Below are 17,544 nucleotides of genomic sequence, written 5' to 3' on the forward strand. Positions count from 1 at the left end.
GTGCTGGAGGGCCGGGGAGGCGGCCTGCGACTGCCCACCTCCCGTCAGGGATCTGCCCTCACCCTTCCAGTCCCTGGGCCAAGACACCCAGTCCCACCGGCCACCCAGGGACAGTGAACTCCCTGTCTCAGCACTTCAGCTTGAAAGGGCTCCCAGCATGTGGGGGCTTGTGCCTGAAGGCACCACCCCACCCTGGACCACAGGCTTTGGGGATCCAAGAGGCTTCCCAAGAGCCCCAAAGGAATGTGGGTTCCATTTCACACCCGTTTCCGGAAGGCCCCATCTCTGCCCCTGCGACGTTTTCATCGTGAGCGGCCCCCCTGCCCCCATCCCAGGCCCTCGGGCTGTTCGCCTCCGGGAAGAGGGTTGGCTTGGCAGTTCCTGCTCTTGCCGTGGGCCGGCCAACCCAGAAGCACCAGAGATGGTGACGAGGTGACTGCTGTTTTCAGCCACCAAGTTCTGGGGCAGTTTGGTGGCAGGAGACAACGGGAACGAGTTTGTTTCACTTTGTCTTGGGGCCTTTTCTTTCTGGCTCAATTTTGGTTGCATGTAAGATGTGTACAAGGTGGGAGGGCCCGGTGCCTCCATATCAGGGCGGCTCTCATGCTCACAGAGGCACCGTGCTCCCCGTGGCTGCGGTGCCCCCGAGGAGCACCGGGTGCCCGGGGGACGGTCAGCCCCCGGAAGGACGCTGCGGCGAGGGGCACACACACATCGGCACGCACGCGGGCATCTCTCCGGGTTTCCCACAGCGGGGCCCCAGGCGCAAGGGCTGAGGGGGCCTACACACGGACGTCCCCGAACTCCCCCATGGGGGCCACGGTGCCTGGTGCTGCCGTCAGTGCTGCGTGAGACGGCGTCTCCCGACCTGACCACCCGGCACCGACCACCCTCGGGTCCGAGCAGGTGCCCAGCCTTGGCAGGTGTGCAGCCGCGCTGAGCCGGCTCCACCCGCACCGTCCTCGACAGGGTTCTGCCGAGGATGCTCTGCCCCACTCCCCCCCCCCCCCCCCCCGGCTGGGACCTGGCGACAAACAGCTGCCCTCCCCACCCCACCCCCTTATCTCCGCGGCCAGCTTCGGGATCCGGGCAGCGGCCGGGGCCCGCCCTGCTGAGCCAGCCCTTCGCTGCCCCCGGAGCGCAGGACAGCGGTCGGAGCCGTGGCGGTGTGTTTGCTCAGCAGAACGAGAGGGGCCGACCGAGCGGCCTTTGTGTGGGTGTCAGCGGCCTCGCCAGTCTGAGCCTGCCTTTCTCCCGCTTAAATACCTCCAAATGCACCGGCGCGCAGAGGTCAGCCGATAGCGATCTGCAGGGGGAGAGATTTCCCGGCTGAGCGGCGCGGCCAAGTCGTGCCCTGCTGAGCAAGCGCCCCGGAGCCGCTTCCGCACCAGGGCCGGGCCTGCGGGCGACAGGCCGCGGCACAGAGGACGCGCAGCCCTGCTGCCTGGAAAAGTTTATTACGGAGTCTCAGAGCTGACGACGGCAGGTGAACACAATTCTCAATTTGGGACCCGAGGGCCACTGTAAACATCATGGAGCGTGGGGCAGTGTCACTAAGGACGCAGAGAGAAAGCCGTCAGGCCACCGACGGCTTGGTGTGAAAACCGAGTCCCCTGCTGTTTCATTTGAAGCTTCCGTTTTGAACCATTTGCAGGTACTCCTTGTGGAGCCTCTCCTGAGCTTCCAAAAGCTTCTTCAGCTTCTTGGCTTGCCCTTTGCTCAGCTCTTTGCCCTCGCTGTCATGTGTGGGCAGACCCTGGGGACGGAGGGCACGGGGGTCACCTGCACGCACCTGACTCCCGCTTCCGGGCTCACAGACTCGCGCTAGGACGCGCCTGGGCGGGTACCCGCCACGGCGCACCAACCCCAGTCACCGAGAGGCCGGTCTGGGGACGCCCTCCTCCCGCCCGGGGGCGAGGGCCACTGCTCCCTCTGGAGGCATCGTGGCTCAGTCCTGATGGGACCGGCCCAAGCGTAAGAACCAGTAAGGAAGACCCAAGGGTCTAGCGGCAAAGCGGCCGAGCCCCGCCGGAAGGAGGAGCCCTGGGGACAGCGCCCTCGCCTCCTGAGTCGCGTTCCCGGCCAGCTCAGGAGCGACACCTTGTCTCGGTTTAGCCAGGCCACGACTCAGTGCGGCCGCCGCCACGGTGGGGGGGGAGACACGAGGGGCCACAGGCACTGACCCCGGATAGCGCCTCCCCGGGACTGAGCCCCAGACAGAATAGCCGCTCGCCCGAGGCTGGAGATCCCCACCATTTAGGAGCCCAACGAGGTTCTGAAAAGACAAAAAAGGGCTTCTTACGTTTTCATCAAACTTGGAGTATTTGTCAGTCTCTGACAAGAACATCTCACTGGGTGAGATCTTCATCTTGGCCAGTTTCGCCGCCTGCAACACAGACCCTCCGTCACCGCAGGCGAGCCCACGAGGGGAAAGGCGTGACCTCGCATCACTCCCGCCCAGCCCCGGGTTCAGAGAGCGACAGAAGGCGGGGCGGAGCGAGTCAGAGGAGGGACGACGACAACCCAACACCGAGCTTCATGGTTTTTCTACGGCACGTCGAGAAGCTCGTTCCGGACGATCACGGCAGCGGGAACCCGGGAGGGTGCCGCTGGTGGGCGCGGGCGCAGGCCCGGCTGGGCCCAGGGAGGCACAGAGGGCAGGGCTCGGGGTCAAAGTGTGCACTTCCTCCCAGGAGAGCCCGGGCCCCACACGGACGGCGCGTGGTACCTCTTGTTCCTGTTTCTTCCTGGCGGCCCCCTCTTTCTTCCTCCTCTTCTCTTCTTCAACCTGGGGGGAGCAGGGGCCCCATGAGCCAGGTCTGCCCCAGGGCCTCCGGGGGTGGGAGGCGGAATAAAGCAAGTGCCCGCCACCCCCCCCGCCCGGACTGTGACCCGGCCCAAAACCCACGCGGGGAGCGGGGAGCCCTCGTTCATTCCCCGCGCGGATGATGCCCAGGGGCCGCGAACCAGCACGCGTGACGAGGTCCGGGGTGCGGCTGGCACGAAGGCAGGAGCAGAGCAGCGAGCCCGGCTGGGGGGCTCTGTCGCATGGGTGAGCGGGGACAGCATCGCGAGGGCCCAGAGAGGGTGAGGGCGGGGGGGTACAGGGCAGCAGGTGCCAGGACACGGGGCCTGGGCCAGGGAAGGGGCCTGCAGGAGACAGGTGGAGGCCGGAAGCCCGCCCCCACCCGTAGCCTGCGTCAGCGCAGGGCCGAGGGGGGGGCGGCCTGGGAGCAGGGGCGGGGAGGGGGTCCCCGGGCCCGGGTGTCGGGTGGTGCCCGCGAGGACAGGCGCAGGGCCCCGGCTGTGCCACCACCGACAGGAGGGAAGGGCAGGTTTGGGGAGTTGAGTCATGATACCGTCTTGGAATCTGGGGTTCTCAGGCGGGCGGCTGGGTAAAGGCAAGCGTGGGGCCAGAGAGAAGCAGGGGGGGTCCCGGGCAGACAACCGTGGGACGGGGCCAGGTCAGGGGAGGGCCGGCGCAGCGGGCAGTGGCGCTACGGGAGGCTGCACCTGGGGCCACGGCGAGCGCGAGCAGCAGCAGGCAGGGCCGCCCCCCTGCCGCCCTCAGCAGAGCCGCCGTCTGCCTCTGTGCCCCACGAGCACCTGCACGGGCAGAGCGCCAGCGGAGCAGAGCGGTAGGCCGACGCGTCTGCTTCCCGGCCCAGCCCGCAGGGATGGGACACAAGGCTGGGCCACGGGACGGGGCGGACACGGGAGGATCGGGGAGGCCAGCTATCGAGAACCTGCCCTGGCTCCCCGCCCCCTCGCCCCGTGAACCGCGCGCCCGGCCCCCCCGCTTCCTGGGCAGATGGAGGGGTGACTGGCGGGTCCCACCTCAGGGACAAAGGGGACGGCACTTCCGTAGGGGCAGGTACAGCCCAACATGTCAGCTGCGCTTTACTGAAAGGGACCTATTCTCCCTCAAACCCCGGGAGGAGCTTTTTAAGAAGAGGGTCCTTCCTTAGAAGGCAGACCTTCCCGTCACTGGATCACCCGGCGGTCACACGCAATTAGGTCTCCCCCGACACTCGCAGCCACGGGGCCTTAGCACAGGAGCCGGCGCAGCACAGAGCACACGAACGCCGCTGGTCTCGTGTCCCCGTAAGTCCGCAGTGGCTCCAGCACCACTCACCCGTCTCTTCTCCTCTCTCTCCTTCAGCAAGGTCTCTCTGTCCCCCAGCTTGACCACGGTCGGCAGCCCTGAAAAGCCAAGTCTGTGAGACGGGGCCCGGCCTCCACGCCGCCCACGCGGCCCTCGCGCCCCCTCGCTTCAACGGCCTCAACGTTAACTGTGACGCGGGAAGGCCTTGCCGCTCGTGATGGAAAGCCCAGAGGTCATAAGATAGGACAGGTCCCCTCAGTGTTTAAAATCTAATAATCTGCCAATAGTCAAGCCCAAACCCCCACTAAGTCGGAAGACACACAGTGAAACCGGAGGACAATCCCATAGGCTGTCTCCCGAGTGACAGACAACAAGCAGGGGTGGCCGGTGGCCTAGCCGCTGAAACGCCGGTCAAACGCAGGAGGTGTCCTCGACGGCCACAACCACAAATCTACAAGGCCGGCCCCCAGGGGCCACGGGGGCACCACTCCGGGACCCCTCCTCACGTAAAACCCCAGCGTCCTCTGACCCTGTCTCAGAACTTTTTAAAAAACACAGCCCCCCACCCACCACCCCAGAAGCTCCTTACAACGGGTCCCCAGAAGCAGCCAGGGGGACCCACCTTCATGATCTTCGAGCCGCACCCCGAGCTCGGGCAGGATGTCGTCCCGCAGGGCGTCGCTGAGCTGCAGGACCTCAGGGACTATGGACAAAGACAGCAGCTCAGTCAGACCAGACACGAGGCGCGCCCAGGACGCGGCGGACGGGCGCCTTCCTGAGTGCCGCAGAGGGAGCCCAGGCCTGGCACGAACGGGGCCGCTGCTAAGAGTGGCCACGGTCTGCGCCCTGCCCTAGGACGCCGATCAGAGGCAGGTGCTGTCTGAAGACACACAGGGGCTGGTCCCAGGGACTCTGAGCAGGGCAAGGTCAGGGCCGCCCCAAGCCAGGTGGGCAGCTGGCCCAGGGAAACTAGGTTTCCCTGAACAGAAAAGAGGCCCGGAGGGGCGCCCGGCGGGGGGCTCAGTCAGTTAAGCGTCTGACTTCGGCCCAGGTCAGGATCTCACGGTTCGTGGGTTCGAGCCCCGTGTCAGGATCCGTGCTGACAGATCGGACCCCGGAGCCTGCTTCCGATTCTGTGTCTCCCTCTCTCTCTGCCCCTCCCCTGCTCGTTCGTTCTCTCGCTCTCTCTCTCTTAAATATTAAAACAAAACAAAACAAACAAAACAAAACACAAGAAAAATAATAAACCACTCCAAACACCTGGCCAACTGGGAAGGCATCCGGGAGTGCTGAGCCCCTGCAGCCCGGCGCCATATTCCACACTCCAGGACCCAGGGACCCAAGGCCACCCGCACGTCCTGCAAAGGCTCCTTGCACTCTTCACATCGCAGTCAGGCCCGGGGCAGGCCCAGCGGTGACGAGTCTAGGCTCCCCCAGCTCCCCCATTTCCCCCCTTGTTCTCGTGGTGAAACGTGCTCCCGTCCACACGCTCCCCCGCCCTCCACACGTCCTCGGGACTCCACAAGATTCCAAGCCCCCACCAGCAAGAGCCGGAAACGGGCCTGGAGGTTGGGGCGGACCCCAGAGCTGCTGGCATTCTCGGAGATGCGGGAGGCCCAGCCGAGGGGTGCGGGAGGGCCGGAGGCCTGGGGGACAGGCACAGGTGCGGGTGACCCTGCCTCGAGCACCAGCTCCATCCACTGCGGGCACGCCGCTCCTGGCCAGGCCTCAGCCCACCCCCAGGCGTGGGCCAGAGTGAGCAGAGGGCCCGGGAAGTCCAGGAGGAGGTACAGAGCCCGCCGTCCCACTGGCTTTGAAGTGACGCCCCGAAGAAAGAGCACACACACCCCGACCCAGCAGACGGAGTGGGCAGGGGTGAGGTGGCCACCGACGTGGCCTTCAGACCTCAGTGGACGGTCCCTGCGGGTTCAGACGTTCTCAAACCTCCGTGTCAGTCTCTGTGAGTCCCAGAGGCAGAGCCAATGACCACAGGCTCGCTCCCTCCAGGCCGGGGACGGCGGCCTTTACGGTTCTGCGGCAGCGGTCGCAGGGCGAGCCCGGCGGCCAGAGGCCCTGTTCCCAGGAGGCTCAGTGCCGGGGATGAGGCGGCAGGGAGAAGCAGTCCGTCTGCCTTGGGGGAGAAGAGCGCCCCGCTCAGGAGCTCCGCCATGAGGACCTGACCTCCGTGAAGGACATTCAGCCGCAGTGAGAGCCCCGCGGGTCGGCTGGTACCTGGGACCAGCCGCCCGCCAGGCGGGGCCAACATTCACGTCTGTGAAGCGGGCACGTGCTGCCATCCCTGAGAGCTCACAGGGTCTGGTGGCGCCGGGACACTCTGTCGTTCACAGCCAGGTCCCAGACCGGATCAGCTCACGCTCCCAGAAGGCCGCCTGGCCCAGCCGCCACGCCCACCAAGTCCCGGGCTGGCCCAGCCCGCACCTGCGGAAATCAGCGCGGGAGCTGGGCTGTTACAGGCACGTCTGTCTCGCAAAAGGTCTAACGGTCACAGACCACAGAGCGAGGGTCTTCCGATGTCGGGACAGGCGTGCCGGGGCCCGGCCTCATCTCGCGGATGCACCACGGCCGGCGTCTGCCGAGTCCGCCGCCCTCCCCCGGCACCCGCCGGCACCCCGAGGCCCAAGTGGTTCTGCGTGCCCTGGCTGCACCCCCGTGAGAGCACCTGTGCGGGAAACCGCGCGCCGCCCCCCCACCCCTGCCCCCGCCCCCGTGCCGGCCCGGCGTGCCCACAGCCTGCACTCGCACCCCGCCTCGTCCCTCTCTGCCGCCCTGACCCTGGCCCACGGGCTCGCGCACTGCAGAAAGGGCAGGTGACGCACGGGCGGCGGTTCTGTGATCTCAGAGGACTTCCGAGGCCCCTGACCACGAGCACGGCTGCCCCCGGGGCAGATTCCCTCTTCCGGATGCCAGTCTGGAGAAAAGCCCTTTCAGCCTCCCCGGCACGGCTGATGGACCGACACCCTTCACGCTTGCTCCCTGCCCTTGCCCTTGCCCTTGCCCTGCCCTGGCACCGTGAGGACGGCGGACCCCGGGCCGGGCGCTGAGCCAAGCTGACCGGACCTGGAAGGAGAGCGAGCCAGTGCCCGCGCTCACCGCCACCAGCTGCCTGGCGGTGGTGGGGGGGGGGGTGGCTCTGCAGAGCTGAGGACAGCAGCCATCACCCCCACGCGAGACCTGCCCTGTGCACACAGCTCGGACCCCCCTGGCTGGCTTTCTCCTCCGCCCTCTTCTGAGTCACGTGCTGACCAGGGCCCGGGGTCCCACAAGTCGCCAAGGGAAGACGAATGGCCCAATGAGAGGCACAGGGGCGCAGGGCCAGAAGGGACTCCTCCCCACCCCCCCCCACCCCCCCAGAGAAGATGCACAGGTGGCCGAGAAGCCCCGGGAAAGGTGGTCGACATCAAGTGCCGTCGGGGAACCGTGCCCGTGAGAGGGTCCCTCCCCTGCTAGGAGGGCTGGAGGGTGGCCATCGCCTTCGTACAGCCAGGGGCAACGAGTGGCCGCGATGAGACATCGGAACTCCCCCCCGCCCCCCCCCCCCCCCACCCCCCGCAGCTGGCAGGAACAGGAAACCGCGCAGCCACTGCGGGACAGCTTGGTGGTTCTTACAAAGTCACACGTGCAGCAGCCACGGGACCCCCACGACTCCACTCCTAGGTCCGTCCCCAACCCAGACGCTTGTACCCACGTGTCCCAAGCAGCCACGAGGTGGGAACAGCCTGGAAGTCTGCCAGCAGCGGAACAGACACGGCGTGGCACATGCACTCGGGGGCGTTCCGTCCCGCCCGCACGAGGAACGCAGCCCCACACACCCTGCAACGTGGGGGACCCTCCGTGAGGCAAAAGAAGCCTCCGTGGCCGACGGGCGTGCGGGGCCAGGCCACCCCAGGCCATGGGGACAGAAGGCAGGCTGGTGGGGCCGGGGGCTCACGGGTCACGGCTGCTCCTGCGGCCGGTGGGAACGTGTGGGAACCAGAAGGAGGCTGAGCACGGTTGCACGACACGGGAAGCACGAAAGGCCAGCGGACTCGTTCACTTTAACGGCAGCTGGGTTTACTCGTGTGAATTTTGCCTAAGTTTTTTTTATTCTTAAAAAACAGGAAAAGTCTGGTTGGATACTTTTGAGGAATTCGATAAAGCATTCTTTAAAGAAAAAAATGGTTTTTTTTTGTAATTTTAGAGAGAGTGTGCAAGTTGAGGAGAGGGGCACAGACAGAGACAGTGACAGAGGATCCCAAGCAGGCTCCGCACTCAGCACAGGGCCCAACAGGGCCTCGATCCCACGACCCTAAGGTCACGGCCTGAGCCAAAATCAAGAGTCGGACGCCCAACCGACTGGGTCACCCAGGCGCCCCTCGATAAACCATTCTTAAACTAAACGTCTGGAAGCACCAGGTCTCCACAGCTAACATGACCTCATAAGAGAAGCAGAAAGGGGCCTTGCCTCCGGGGTGGCTGGGGACAGGCGGGAGGACGGGGCGCAGACAGCACGACGGCCGGGACTCGGGGAGAGGCCCCGCCGCACTGCCTGCAACGTCCCAGAGCGGAGCTGGGGCTCCGGGGCAGGGCGAGCTGCAGCCTGGCTGCCGAGCCTGGGGCTGGGGCGGGACCCGGACTGGGCAGGGCTGTCATGTGGAGAAGGGGTGCAGGGAGGGCGGGGCCGTGACTTGGGACAGCAGAGGCCGCCCTGAGCCCTGAGCGGCAGGGCAGCCGCAGGAGAGCCGCTCCCAAGGGTGCGACCACACAGGCTCGGCCCCCTGGCACCACTCTTCCAGGGAGGAGACGGCCCCACAGCCACTCGAGGGCCCAGAAAAGGCGGGCCTCCCTGGGTACAGCCCGGGGCACCCCGGCCAAGTGTGCCAGCCACAAGGACCTCGCGGCCCTGTCCACTCTAAGGGGCTCCGACAGCAGCAGATTCTAGAAAAAGAGGGTTTCTGTCGCGGTCCTCCGTGAATGAGCAACGGCTCAGAAGCATTTTGTACGAACCCAGAGCGAGACCCCCCCCCCCCCCGCCCCGCCGCCAGTGCGAACCCAGAGCCAAGACCCCTACCAGCACCTCCCTCGCGGGCCCCTCCTGGCATGGGGCTCAGAGTCCACGGAGCCCGGGCCCACAGGAAGGGGGCGTCCGTCGGGGCTGAAGGCAGAAGGAAAACGGGGGGCACGGAACAGGGAGGGCTCGGGAGGGGACACAAAAGGCCGTGGGAATCCCCCGAAGGACGAGCGAATGAACACGATGTGACAAGCACACAGGGGGTATTACCCAGCCTCAAAAAGGAGGGAGACTGACGCCGTGGCATCTGTTGGGACACAGATGGACCTGGAAGACGTCAATGACACCGAGTGATAGGTGCCGTCACCGAGGCACAAGGGCTGAGGATTCCACGTGTATGAGGTCCTCAGAGGCACCAAGTTCATAGAGAGCGAAGGTGCAACGGTGGGCACCACGGCCGGCACAGAGGACGGAGGTTAGCGTTTAATGGGACAGAGGGTCAGTTTGGGAGCATGGAAGGTTCTGGAGAGGATGGTGGGGACGGGTGATTAACAGCAGGAATGTGCCTAATGCCCCCTGAGCAGCACACCTGCACGTGGTTAAGACAATAAATTTTACATTACACACCTTTTACCAAAAATGAAAACACAAGGGGGAAACGGCTCTTGTCCCCCCCACCCCCACCCCGGGCCCCCCGCCGAGCTCTGACCACAGGCCCATCCCTGCTCTTCTGACTTCCCAATTTCCCAAGCCTCTCCTGGTCAGACACCCCCACACCCCATCCCTCCCGGCCAGGGCTGAGCTCTGGCCCTTTATTGGGGAAACTGTCTCCTACTCCTGTGTCAGGCGAGCGCCTGGACCTGGGAGACTTGGCCGAGTGAATGAACCAGGACCTACCCTGAGCCTCTCACTCTGTCTCCACGGCCAGCCCAAGGTGCTTGACAAACAAAAACTCAGCACTTGCTGCTGCTGTCGGGTCGGGAGGGAGATGGGGTAGGGACAAGGGTGATGCCGCCTTCGGCCCGGAAGGCTTTCCCCATCTGCGGACCGAGGTCCACAGGCCCCGGGTCTCTGGCTCACGGAAGGTTCCCTATCCGCAGGGCCCCAGGTCTGTGCGTCCCAGGTCATCGCCTCGGGTAGGATGACCTCTCTAGCCTCCTGAGCCTTAGGGTCGCACAGCGCAGCAGGTGGGGAAAGCAATATAGCATACACACAACGACCCCCGTCCTGACTGGCCACTTGGCCTTGTCCATCTACCAGAGCAACAAACGTAACAAGCAGGAAGAAGCGGCCGAGGAAAAGCAACACCGAACCATCCCCCAAGCCGGTCGACGGGCACCGCTCTCAGGGCCTCAGCAGGGACCCGGCTGGTCAGGGCTGCCGTGCTCAGCCTCCCACGGCCCTGGTTCCCCAGCACCTGCCAGGAAGGATGCCGTACAGCCCGGGGGGGGGAGGGGGGGGCAGTCGGGCAGAAATGCCCAGGCTGCGCGGCCCCCCGACAAGAACAGTCACCCCCAAACCCGAGACACCAGCACTGTCAATGCTGTCGGACAAGTCAGCACAGGACCTGAACGTCCCCCCATTTTTCAGCTGCTTTAAAACGGCGTGAGGGCCAGGTGTCAGAGACAGAGGACCCTGCTTATTCAACTGGTCCAAACGCCACGGCCCCGGCCTAAAGCCCTCTGCTCCCCACAAAAGCACCGTCAGATCCCAGCTCCTCCCCGAGGGGCCCGTGGCCTCGGCGGGGGGCCCTCCCACCCTCTTGCTCTGCCCTCCCCGGCACAGGCCCAGGCCTGCTCATTCCTCTTCACGGTGCTGCTTCCTCCAGAGGCTCCCTGGCCAGGCCACGCCGCTGGGCCCTCTGCCCGCCCCACCCCGCAGGACACCCTGCCAGGACCCGCTCTGCGGGGGTGGCGGCCAGATGAGCTCCAGGTGCGACTTCCCAGCACAGAAAGGCCTGGGGAGGCAGCACAGCACAAGAGGTGACAGGTGGCATCTCCGGTGAGCGAGTCCAGCATGACCCTGGCAAGGCTCAAACCTTCCCGCTTTCCTTTCCACTCCGTGAAATGCCAAGCCTTGAGCCAGGCAGGTGAGTGTGAGCTCAGCCTGGCAGCCCCAGGCCCCCGCTCACCATGCCAGCCCCTGGCCGTCGATTCGGCAAGGGCGGAGAGGCGACCCAGCCTGGCAGCTCCCGGGAGGCTCCGCCCTCACCCGGCTGTCCTGCCCCGCGGGGACACTTGGGAGCTAGAGACGACGTGGCTGTCACGACTGGGGGCGCCGTGCTAACCCCCGAGCTCGCCCCCGCCGGGCCAGGAGGAACCTCACCTTTCTGCTCTCGGGCGATCTTCCGCACGCCTTCTCGGAACTCCGACAACACCTGCAGGTAGGGCATGACCGTGGACTCGAGCTGCGGAGAGAACGATTTCGCTCAGAGACCAGCTCGGCCCGTACTTGAGGACAGGCTTCGGCACGCGCTACGGAGCCGGGCCGCCTGCACGCGGCCCGTGGCTCCGCTACCACGACCGGGGCCCCGTGTGGACGGCGGGAGCCGGGGCCCGGCAGAGAGCCTCCCCTCCAGTCCGGCCGGACGGGCTCCACAAGCCGCACCGCTCAACCACTCGAGGGAGCAGCTCCGTCCCAGGCCAGACACACGCTTGTTAAGAAACACCCGTGTTCACAGCGAAACGGTTCGACCCAGGTGAGTCTGCAAGATGGGCTGCCTTCGGAGAGGCCGCCGCCGTCCCCCTGGGCTGGGACCTGCGGCCACACGCGCTCCTGTGCGAGGCCAGCCAGCGCCTCTGAGAACCGTCCACCATCCACACGCACTCGCACCCGCTCCACGGCGCACTCCCCGCAGCACCACGGAGGCAGCCACGGAACGCAAAGACCGCCAAGGAAGGGAAGCCGACGACGGCAGAACCGGAACCAAAGAAACAGTGATTTTATCAAAACCGCTTCCGTTACAGCTTTCCTATTTTTCTAGCAGGCTTTTGAGCAACGTCTCTCCCTGCCTCCTCATTAAGTCATTCGGCGGCTCGGTAACCCAAGCAATGACCAGTAAACGCAGAAGCTGGCTAGGCCTCTCCAGGCCCATTCCCGCACCCGGGCTGGGGCGTGGCCGTCCTGCAGGGGAGGGGCCGGGCTTCTGGGGTTTAGGTCTTTATCTCCACCAGGCTGAGGCAGCTGTGGTGAGCCTCAGGGCACAGGGGCAGGGGCCTCAGCCAGCATGCCTGGGGGTGCGTCTGGAGGAGGCGGGCCCCAGCGGTCCTCCCTGCTCCCACAACTCAGGTTTGGAGCAGGTGCACACCCTTCAAGTGCTGTAAAGTGCAGGCCCCGCCCTGTGGCCTGGCAGCTCACCTGGCTTGTTCCCTGGGGCTGCTTATCCCAAAGGGCCCGCTGAGGTCACTTGGAAAGGCTCCCACACCACCACCGCATTTAGAAGTATCTTTAAGGGGCGCCTGGGTGGCTCAGTCGGTTAGGCGTCCGACTTCCGCTCAGGTCATGATCTCGCGGCTTGTGGGTTCAAGCCCCGCGTCGGGCTCTGGGCTGACAGCTCAGAACCTGGAGCCTTCTTCAGATTCTGTGTCTCCCTCTCCCCCTGCCCTCCCCTGCTCGTGCGTGCGCGCGCGCTCTCTCTCTCTCTCTCTCTCTCTCTCTCTCTGTCTCTCAAAAAAAAAAATAAACACTAAAAACTTTTAAAAAAAAAGTATTTTTAAGTTCGAAAGCGGATGGTCTCTAATGTAGGAAGTTTTTTTTTTTCCCCTGGGAAATAAAATCTGGTATCACTGACACAAGAGAACGAAGCAGCTTGTAGGTTTCCTTTTCTGAAAAGCGCCAAAAAAGATGGAGGCCCGGGGCTCAGGCAGGCCTTCTGAACTCAATTCTCGGGGAAACACCTCCAAGCTCCCCCTGAAGGACAGAGTTTTCACACCAGCCGCTATCACGAAACAATCTTAAAGAGGTTTTGCCCTTCCGCCCTGTACTTGGTTCCTCTTTTCATTTAAGTTATATTTAAATATCTACACACGCGTTCCAATCAAACCACAGGGATCATTCCGGAGCAGGGGTGGGGCGTGGAAGCAGTTCTGACATGAGCCTGAAGGCACACACTCCAGGAGAGTCAGTCACCACGCAGCGGCTCCGGGCCACAAGGGTGACACCAGCTGCTTCTGCTGAACCTTCTCCCCATCAGACGCGCGGACCAGTGTGGGATCTGATCCACACGAGCAAGGACGTGAGCGCCTGTGAACCCGGGCCGTGTGGCTGCGGCTTCTCCAGAGACTGTCCCAGCTAGCCTGCTCTCCCGGGACCACCTCACACACCACGGCAGCGCGGTTCCCTGACAAACGGCAAACGGCCGGGAGCAAGGCCCTGGCTGCCCCTGCACACGCACTGGGGTAGCTGACTGCTCAATTCTCCCAGCCAGGCCCAGGCGTGACCCGGGGCTCAGTCCGGAAGGTCCAGCGCAGGTGGGACCTAACGTGGGTCTCCAAATGTCCACAGGCTCGGCCAAGGAGGGGGAACAAGGAAGGCACGGAGCAGGTGTGGAGGGTGAGAGTGTGCTCCTCTGGATGGGCACACTTCCCGGGGGTGGGGCGACCCAAGGGAGGGGGGCTTCTCTGTGCCAGGTGCACTTATACTCACATTTAGGCTGCTCCCAGGTCCTCTGACCGGGAATCCCAGGGAGCTTTCCTCTTCTATGGCCCCAAAGACCTGGAAGAGAAACAGACGTGCGGGAGCGTGTAAAGAGGTCCCGAGAGGCGGCCCACAGAGATCGGGTCCAGGAAACACGCTGCTGCAGATGGGTAGGGGAGGCGGTGCAGACGGCCTCACTGGGTGGAGGGAGATGCCAGGCCCGAGGGTGCCCCCCTCCCCTGCCCTCTCCGGCCCGCTCTCGGTGAGGCCACTGGGCAAGAGGGGGCCGGAAGGGCAAGGAGGCCGACCCCAGAACGTGTGAGCACGAAGGGCAGCTGCACGCAAGTGCTTTCTGAGGCGCAGGAGCGCAGCGGGAGCGAAGGACGGGACAGGTCTCAGCTTCCGAACCCCACGATTCTCTGTGCCGCCCGGGGCCTGACCGCCTGCGTGCACATAGCCCGGCGAGCACACGGCGGCCTGCGCCTCCAGGGAGCCGCCTACCTTGAGCATGTGGGTGAGGTACCGAGCGATGCTTTCCAGCAGAGCCCGGTTGGGCCTCCTCCTCGCGGCCTTCCGGGCCGCCATGTAGAGGTTGCACTGGCCGACCAGAGCCCGCATCTCTTCCAGGACCGTGCGCGTGTCGACGTTATCACAGAGGGCCTCGTGCACTGCCGTCTTCTTGTCGTAAAAGCTGAGTTAAGAGGAGGCAGGAACGTCAGCCGATGGACACACTGCCAAGAACCCCCGCGGGGGCAGCGCACCCCGGGCGCGGTTTGGCACACACGGGAGCGACGGCTGCCCGGCCCCAGAGGCACGTCTCCCTCCTACCTCTTGTTCAGCTCCGACTCTTCGTCTTCCCACTTTTCAAACCGACCGGTTATGTCAACAGGAGCTCGGAGGATGTCTTTCACATTTAAGAAAAACTCCTAAAGTCAGAAAGTTCCGTTTAATGGCATTTAGAAACCTCTGCCCTCCGGGAAAGCGCCGAGGAGAGGCTGTTGGAGGGAAGCACATCTCCTTCAGGTATGATCTGGGGAGCCACGGCACGCCGGCACCACCCCAGGGCTGGCCGAGACGGGGAAAGGTTTTCCTTGGAGATGGAAACGCGTCCCGGTGTTAGCCTGAGACGCTAGTCCGGCCGACGCCACGGGTCCGAGCGAAACGTGCCGCACGGAGACGAGACGCACGAGCGCTCCTGACGCCAGCGGGCGCCAGGGCTTTCGGGAAGGGGGCACGGGGCTGGGCGGCCCCGGGCGAGGCTGCTCTCGCCAGTCTCCGGTCTTCCACCGGGGGCGAGGGGGGGCGGCCGCGGTCCCGCCGCGGCTGAGCCGAGGCGTCCCCGCCCCGGGGGAGGTGGGCACTCACGTTCATGAACTTCTCGTACTGAAGCGCGGACTCCATGGTGTTGCTCGAGTAGTCCAGCGTGTCCTTCCACGAGTGCATGAGGAAGGCCAGCCGCAGCTGCCGCGCTGGGGGAGGAGACGGCACAGCGGTCCCCCCACCCTCCCGAGCAGCCACCGCCGTCGCGCATCCAACAAGAGGGGCGCTCGGGTCTCTGGGAGAGGCCAAGCTCTTACCTGAGTGCTTCTGCAAGGCGTCTTTGATGGTGATGAAGTTCTTGAGCGATTTGGACATCTTGCAGCCCGCAATGGTCAGGTGGCCCGTGTGGAGGAAATAGCGGACCCAGCAGTCGTTGTCGAAGTAGGCCTGCTCGGGGGGGTGGGGGCGGAGGGGGCAAGGTCGGGCACACGAGGCAGCTGCTGGCAGGGGCAGGGGCACGCTCCGTGAGCACTCTGTGCCCCCCGCGATGCAGAACACGGGGGGCTGCCTTTTCCAGCTGGGGAACGGGGGCCCAAGGGACGGCCCTGGACCAACGATGCAAGAGGTAACCACCGCGACCACCCCAGGCCTGTCTGTTGTCCAAGGTCAGGCTGTTCAGGTGGGAAATCGGACCCGACAACTAGGGTTCAAATTCCACCGGCAAGACCCTGATGTGGAAATCAGGCTCCACGCAGCACCCCGCTGGCCGTGCCCTCGGCTCCTTCCTCCCCCGCAGGGAGAACTCGAGGCCCCCCAGCCGGAACAGCAACCCCGGCCTCTGCCCACCTCTGACTGGGCCAGCTCGTTGTCGTGGTGGGGGAACCGGAGGTCGAAGCCCCCTCCGTGAATGTCCATCGAGGCTCCCAGGAGAGCGCTTGCCATGGCCGAGCACTCGATGTGCCATCCCGGACGCCCCTAGGGACCGAGATGACCCGGTGACCGATGGCCAACCCTCTGCGTCCGGGCCTTCAGTTACCCCAGCGTTCATGAGCCTCCAAATCTCTGGGCCTTACTGGAACAGGGGTTATGTTCCACACGTGAAAAACTCAGGGGAGCCCACGGCAGGCCATGGAGGCCAAGTAAGACTCATGTAACCCCCAGAGCCGCCCAGCACTCGACCAGAAGCAGATGTCTACACCCCTCCCGCAGCCTTGGGCCAGGGGCACTGTTGTCACAGGGGACATCAGACAGTGGACTCATCTCCAGGAGCGGGTAACACTCAGAATCAAAGGCCCCCAGGACACAGGGGCCACGGAGGTCGTCCAATCCTCCGGGAAGGAGTCCCAAAAGGGACGTCTCGTGCCCCAAGGCCCACGAGGCTCTGTGGCATCTGGGTCCCCGCCAGCAACCAGGTCCCGCCGTCACCGCAGCCCCACCCCTTCCCAGGGGCCCACCTTTCCCCACGGGCACGGCCAGGATGGCTCGCCGGGCTTGGAGGCTTTCCACAGAGCGAAGTCATTGGGGGACCGCTTCTCACTCAGGCGGTCTGCCGAGACACTCAGGTCACCTGTGGATACGAGGGAAGCAGCTCACCCGGTGCTGCCCAGCGGGCGGACCAGTGTCGCTGCGGGGCCCCCGCTGGGAGCGGCTGGCCGACGCTTCTGGTTTGCGCGGCTTCCTCAGCCAGTGCTGCGGCTTCACGGCAAGACTTCAGTGCTGCCCCGCGGTTTGAGGGCGACCACCTGGGACCGGACCACGCCTGCCACTTCCTCAGACCCTCCTCCCCGCCTTCCCCTCACGGCCATGGCCCGGAGCCAGGGTGAGCCACGGGGCTCCAGACTGAGGGGTGAGGCCGTGGCGTGGTGGCAGCCCTCGGTGGGGCGGGCTCGTCTCGGCGGCCCGCACGGCTCCCGGTTCTGGGAGGTCTGAGAACCAGCCAACCCGCTCTGTGCGGCTCCTTGGCCCTCCAGCTCGGCCCCATAGATGGCGAAGCGGGACGTCACCACTCCTCCTGGCCGAGCTGGGCTCCCAGACGCGGCCCCCCAGGAGAAAGCCGCGGCCAGTCACGGCCGGGCCCCCAGGGGCAGGCCAGCCTGCGGTGGGAGCAACGGGAAAGGACAACGCCATCACCCCGGGACACTTCCCTGGGCCACACGCAGGAGCCGTGGCGCCCATGGACCCACCGGCTGCCGAGAGAACGAACGAACGCCTGCGGTCAGTCCCCCTCACAGGGGGGCCAGGTGAGCGGGGCCAGCGCGGGGCATGGTCCCGGGGCTCCGTGCGTGGTCTCCACGCCGCCTCGTCCTGGGTGCTGTCGCCCCCCCATGGACAACAGCGGAACAGGAACGACAGACTCCTCCCGGGGCCCACAGTTGCAGACACGGCCGACCTCAAAGACCGCCACCGTTCAAGCAACAGGGCAGGTGACCCGAGAACAGCCGAGGGAGAGCGCGCGCAGGGTATTTTTACGACAGAGCTGACGCCTATGACACGGGCACTATAAGTAGAATACTTGGAAACTACGAGAAAACCTGGA

At 65.1% G+C, this 17,544-nt stretch overlaps 1 protein-coding gene across 2 annotated transcripts in view; it reads right to left on the bottom strand.

The window, feature by feature from the left end:
* Window positions 1-1,441: 1,441 nt before the first annotated feature.
* CARS1 (cysteinyl-tRNA synthetase 1) overlaps window positions 1,442-17,544 on the bottom strand; it is a 44,928-nt gene continuing 28,825 nt past the window's right edge. For both annotated transcript variants that reach the window (XM_086676603.1, XM_086676604.1), the window contains 13 exons: window positions 16,463-16,575; window positions 15,855-15,983; window positions 15,326-15,455; window positions 15,114-15,217; window positions 14,577-14,674; window positions 14,250-14,439; window positions 13,758-13,826; window positions 11,439-11,520; window positions 4,728-4,808; window positions 4,136-4,203; window positions 2,729-2,788; window positions 2,303-2,386; window positions 1,442-1,756 (listed from right to left, as the gene is read on the bottom strand). In XM_086676603.1, coding sequence (XP_086532729.1) covers window positions 1,622-1,756; window positions 2,303-2,386; window positions 2,729-2,788; window positions 4,136-4,203; window positions 4,728-4,808; window positions 11,439-11,520; window positions 13,758-13,826; window positions 14,250-14,439; window positions 14,577-14,674; window positions 15,114-15,217; window positions 15,326-15,455; window positions 15,855-15,983; window positions 16,463-16,575 — 1,343 coding nt within the window. In that variant the 3' untranslated portion in view covers window positions 1,442-1,621. The remainder of the gene's footprint in view (window positions 1,757-2,302; window positions 2,387-2,728; window positions 2,789-4,135; window positions 4,204-4,727; window positions 4,809-11,438; window positions 11,521-13,757; window positions 13,827-14,249; window positions 14,440-14,576; window positions 14,675-15,113; window positions 15,218-15,325; window positions 15,456-15,854; window positions 15,984-16,462; window positions 16,576-17,544) is intronic.

This window comes from Puma concolor, chromosome D1 (assembly GCF_028749965.1).
Source record: "Puma concolor isolate L17-30 chromosome D1, mPumCon1.1.hap2, whole genome shotgun sequence".
NCBI lineage: Eukaryota > Metazoa > Chordata > Mammalia > Carnivora > Felidae > Puma > Puma concolor.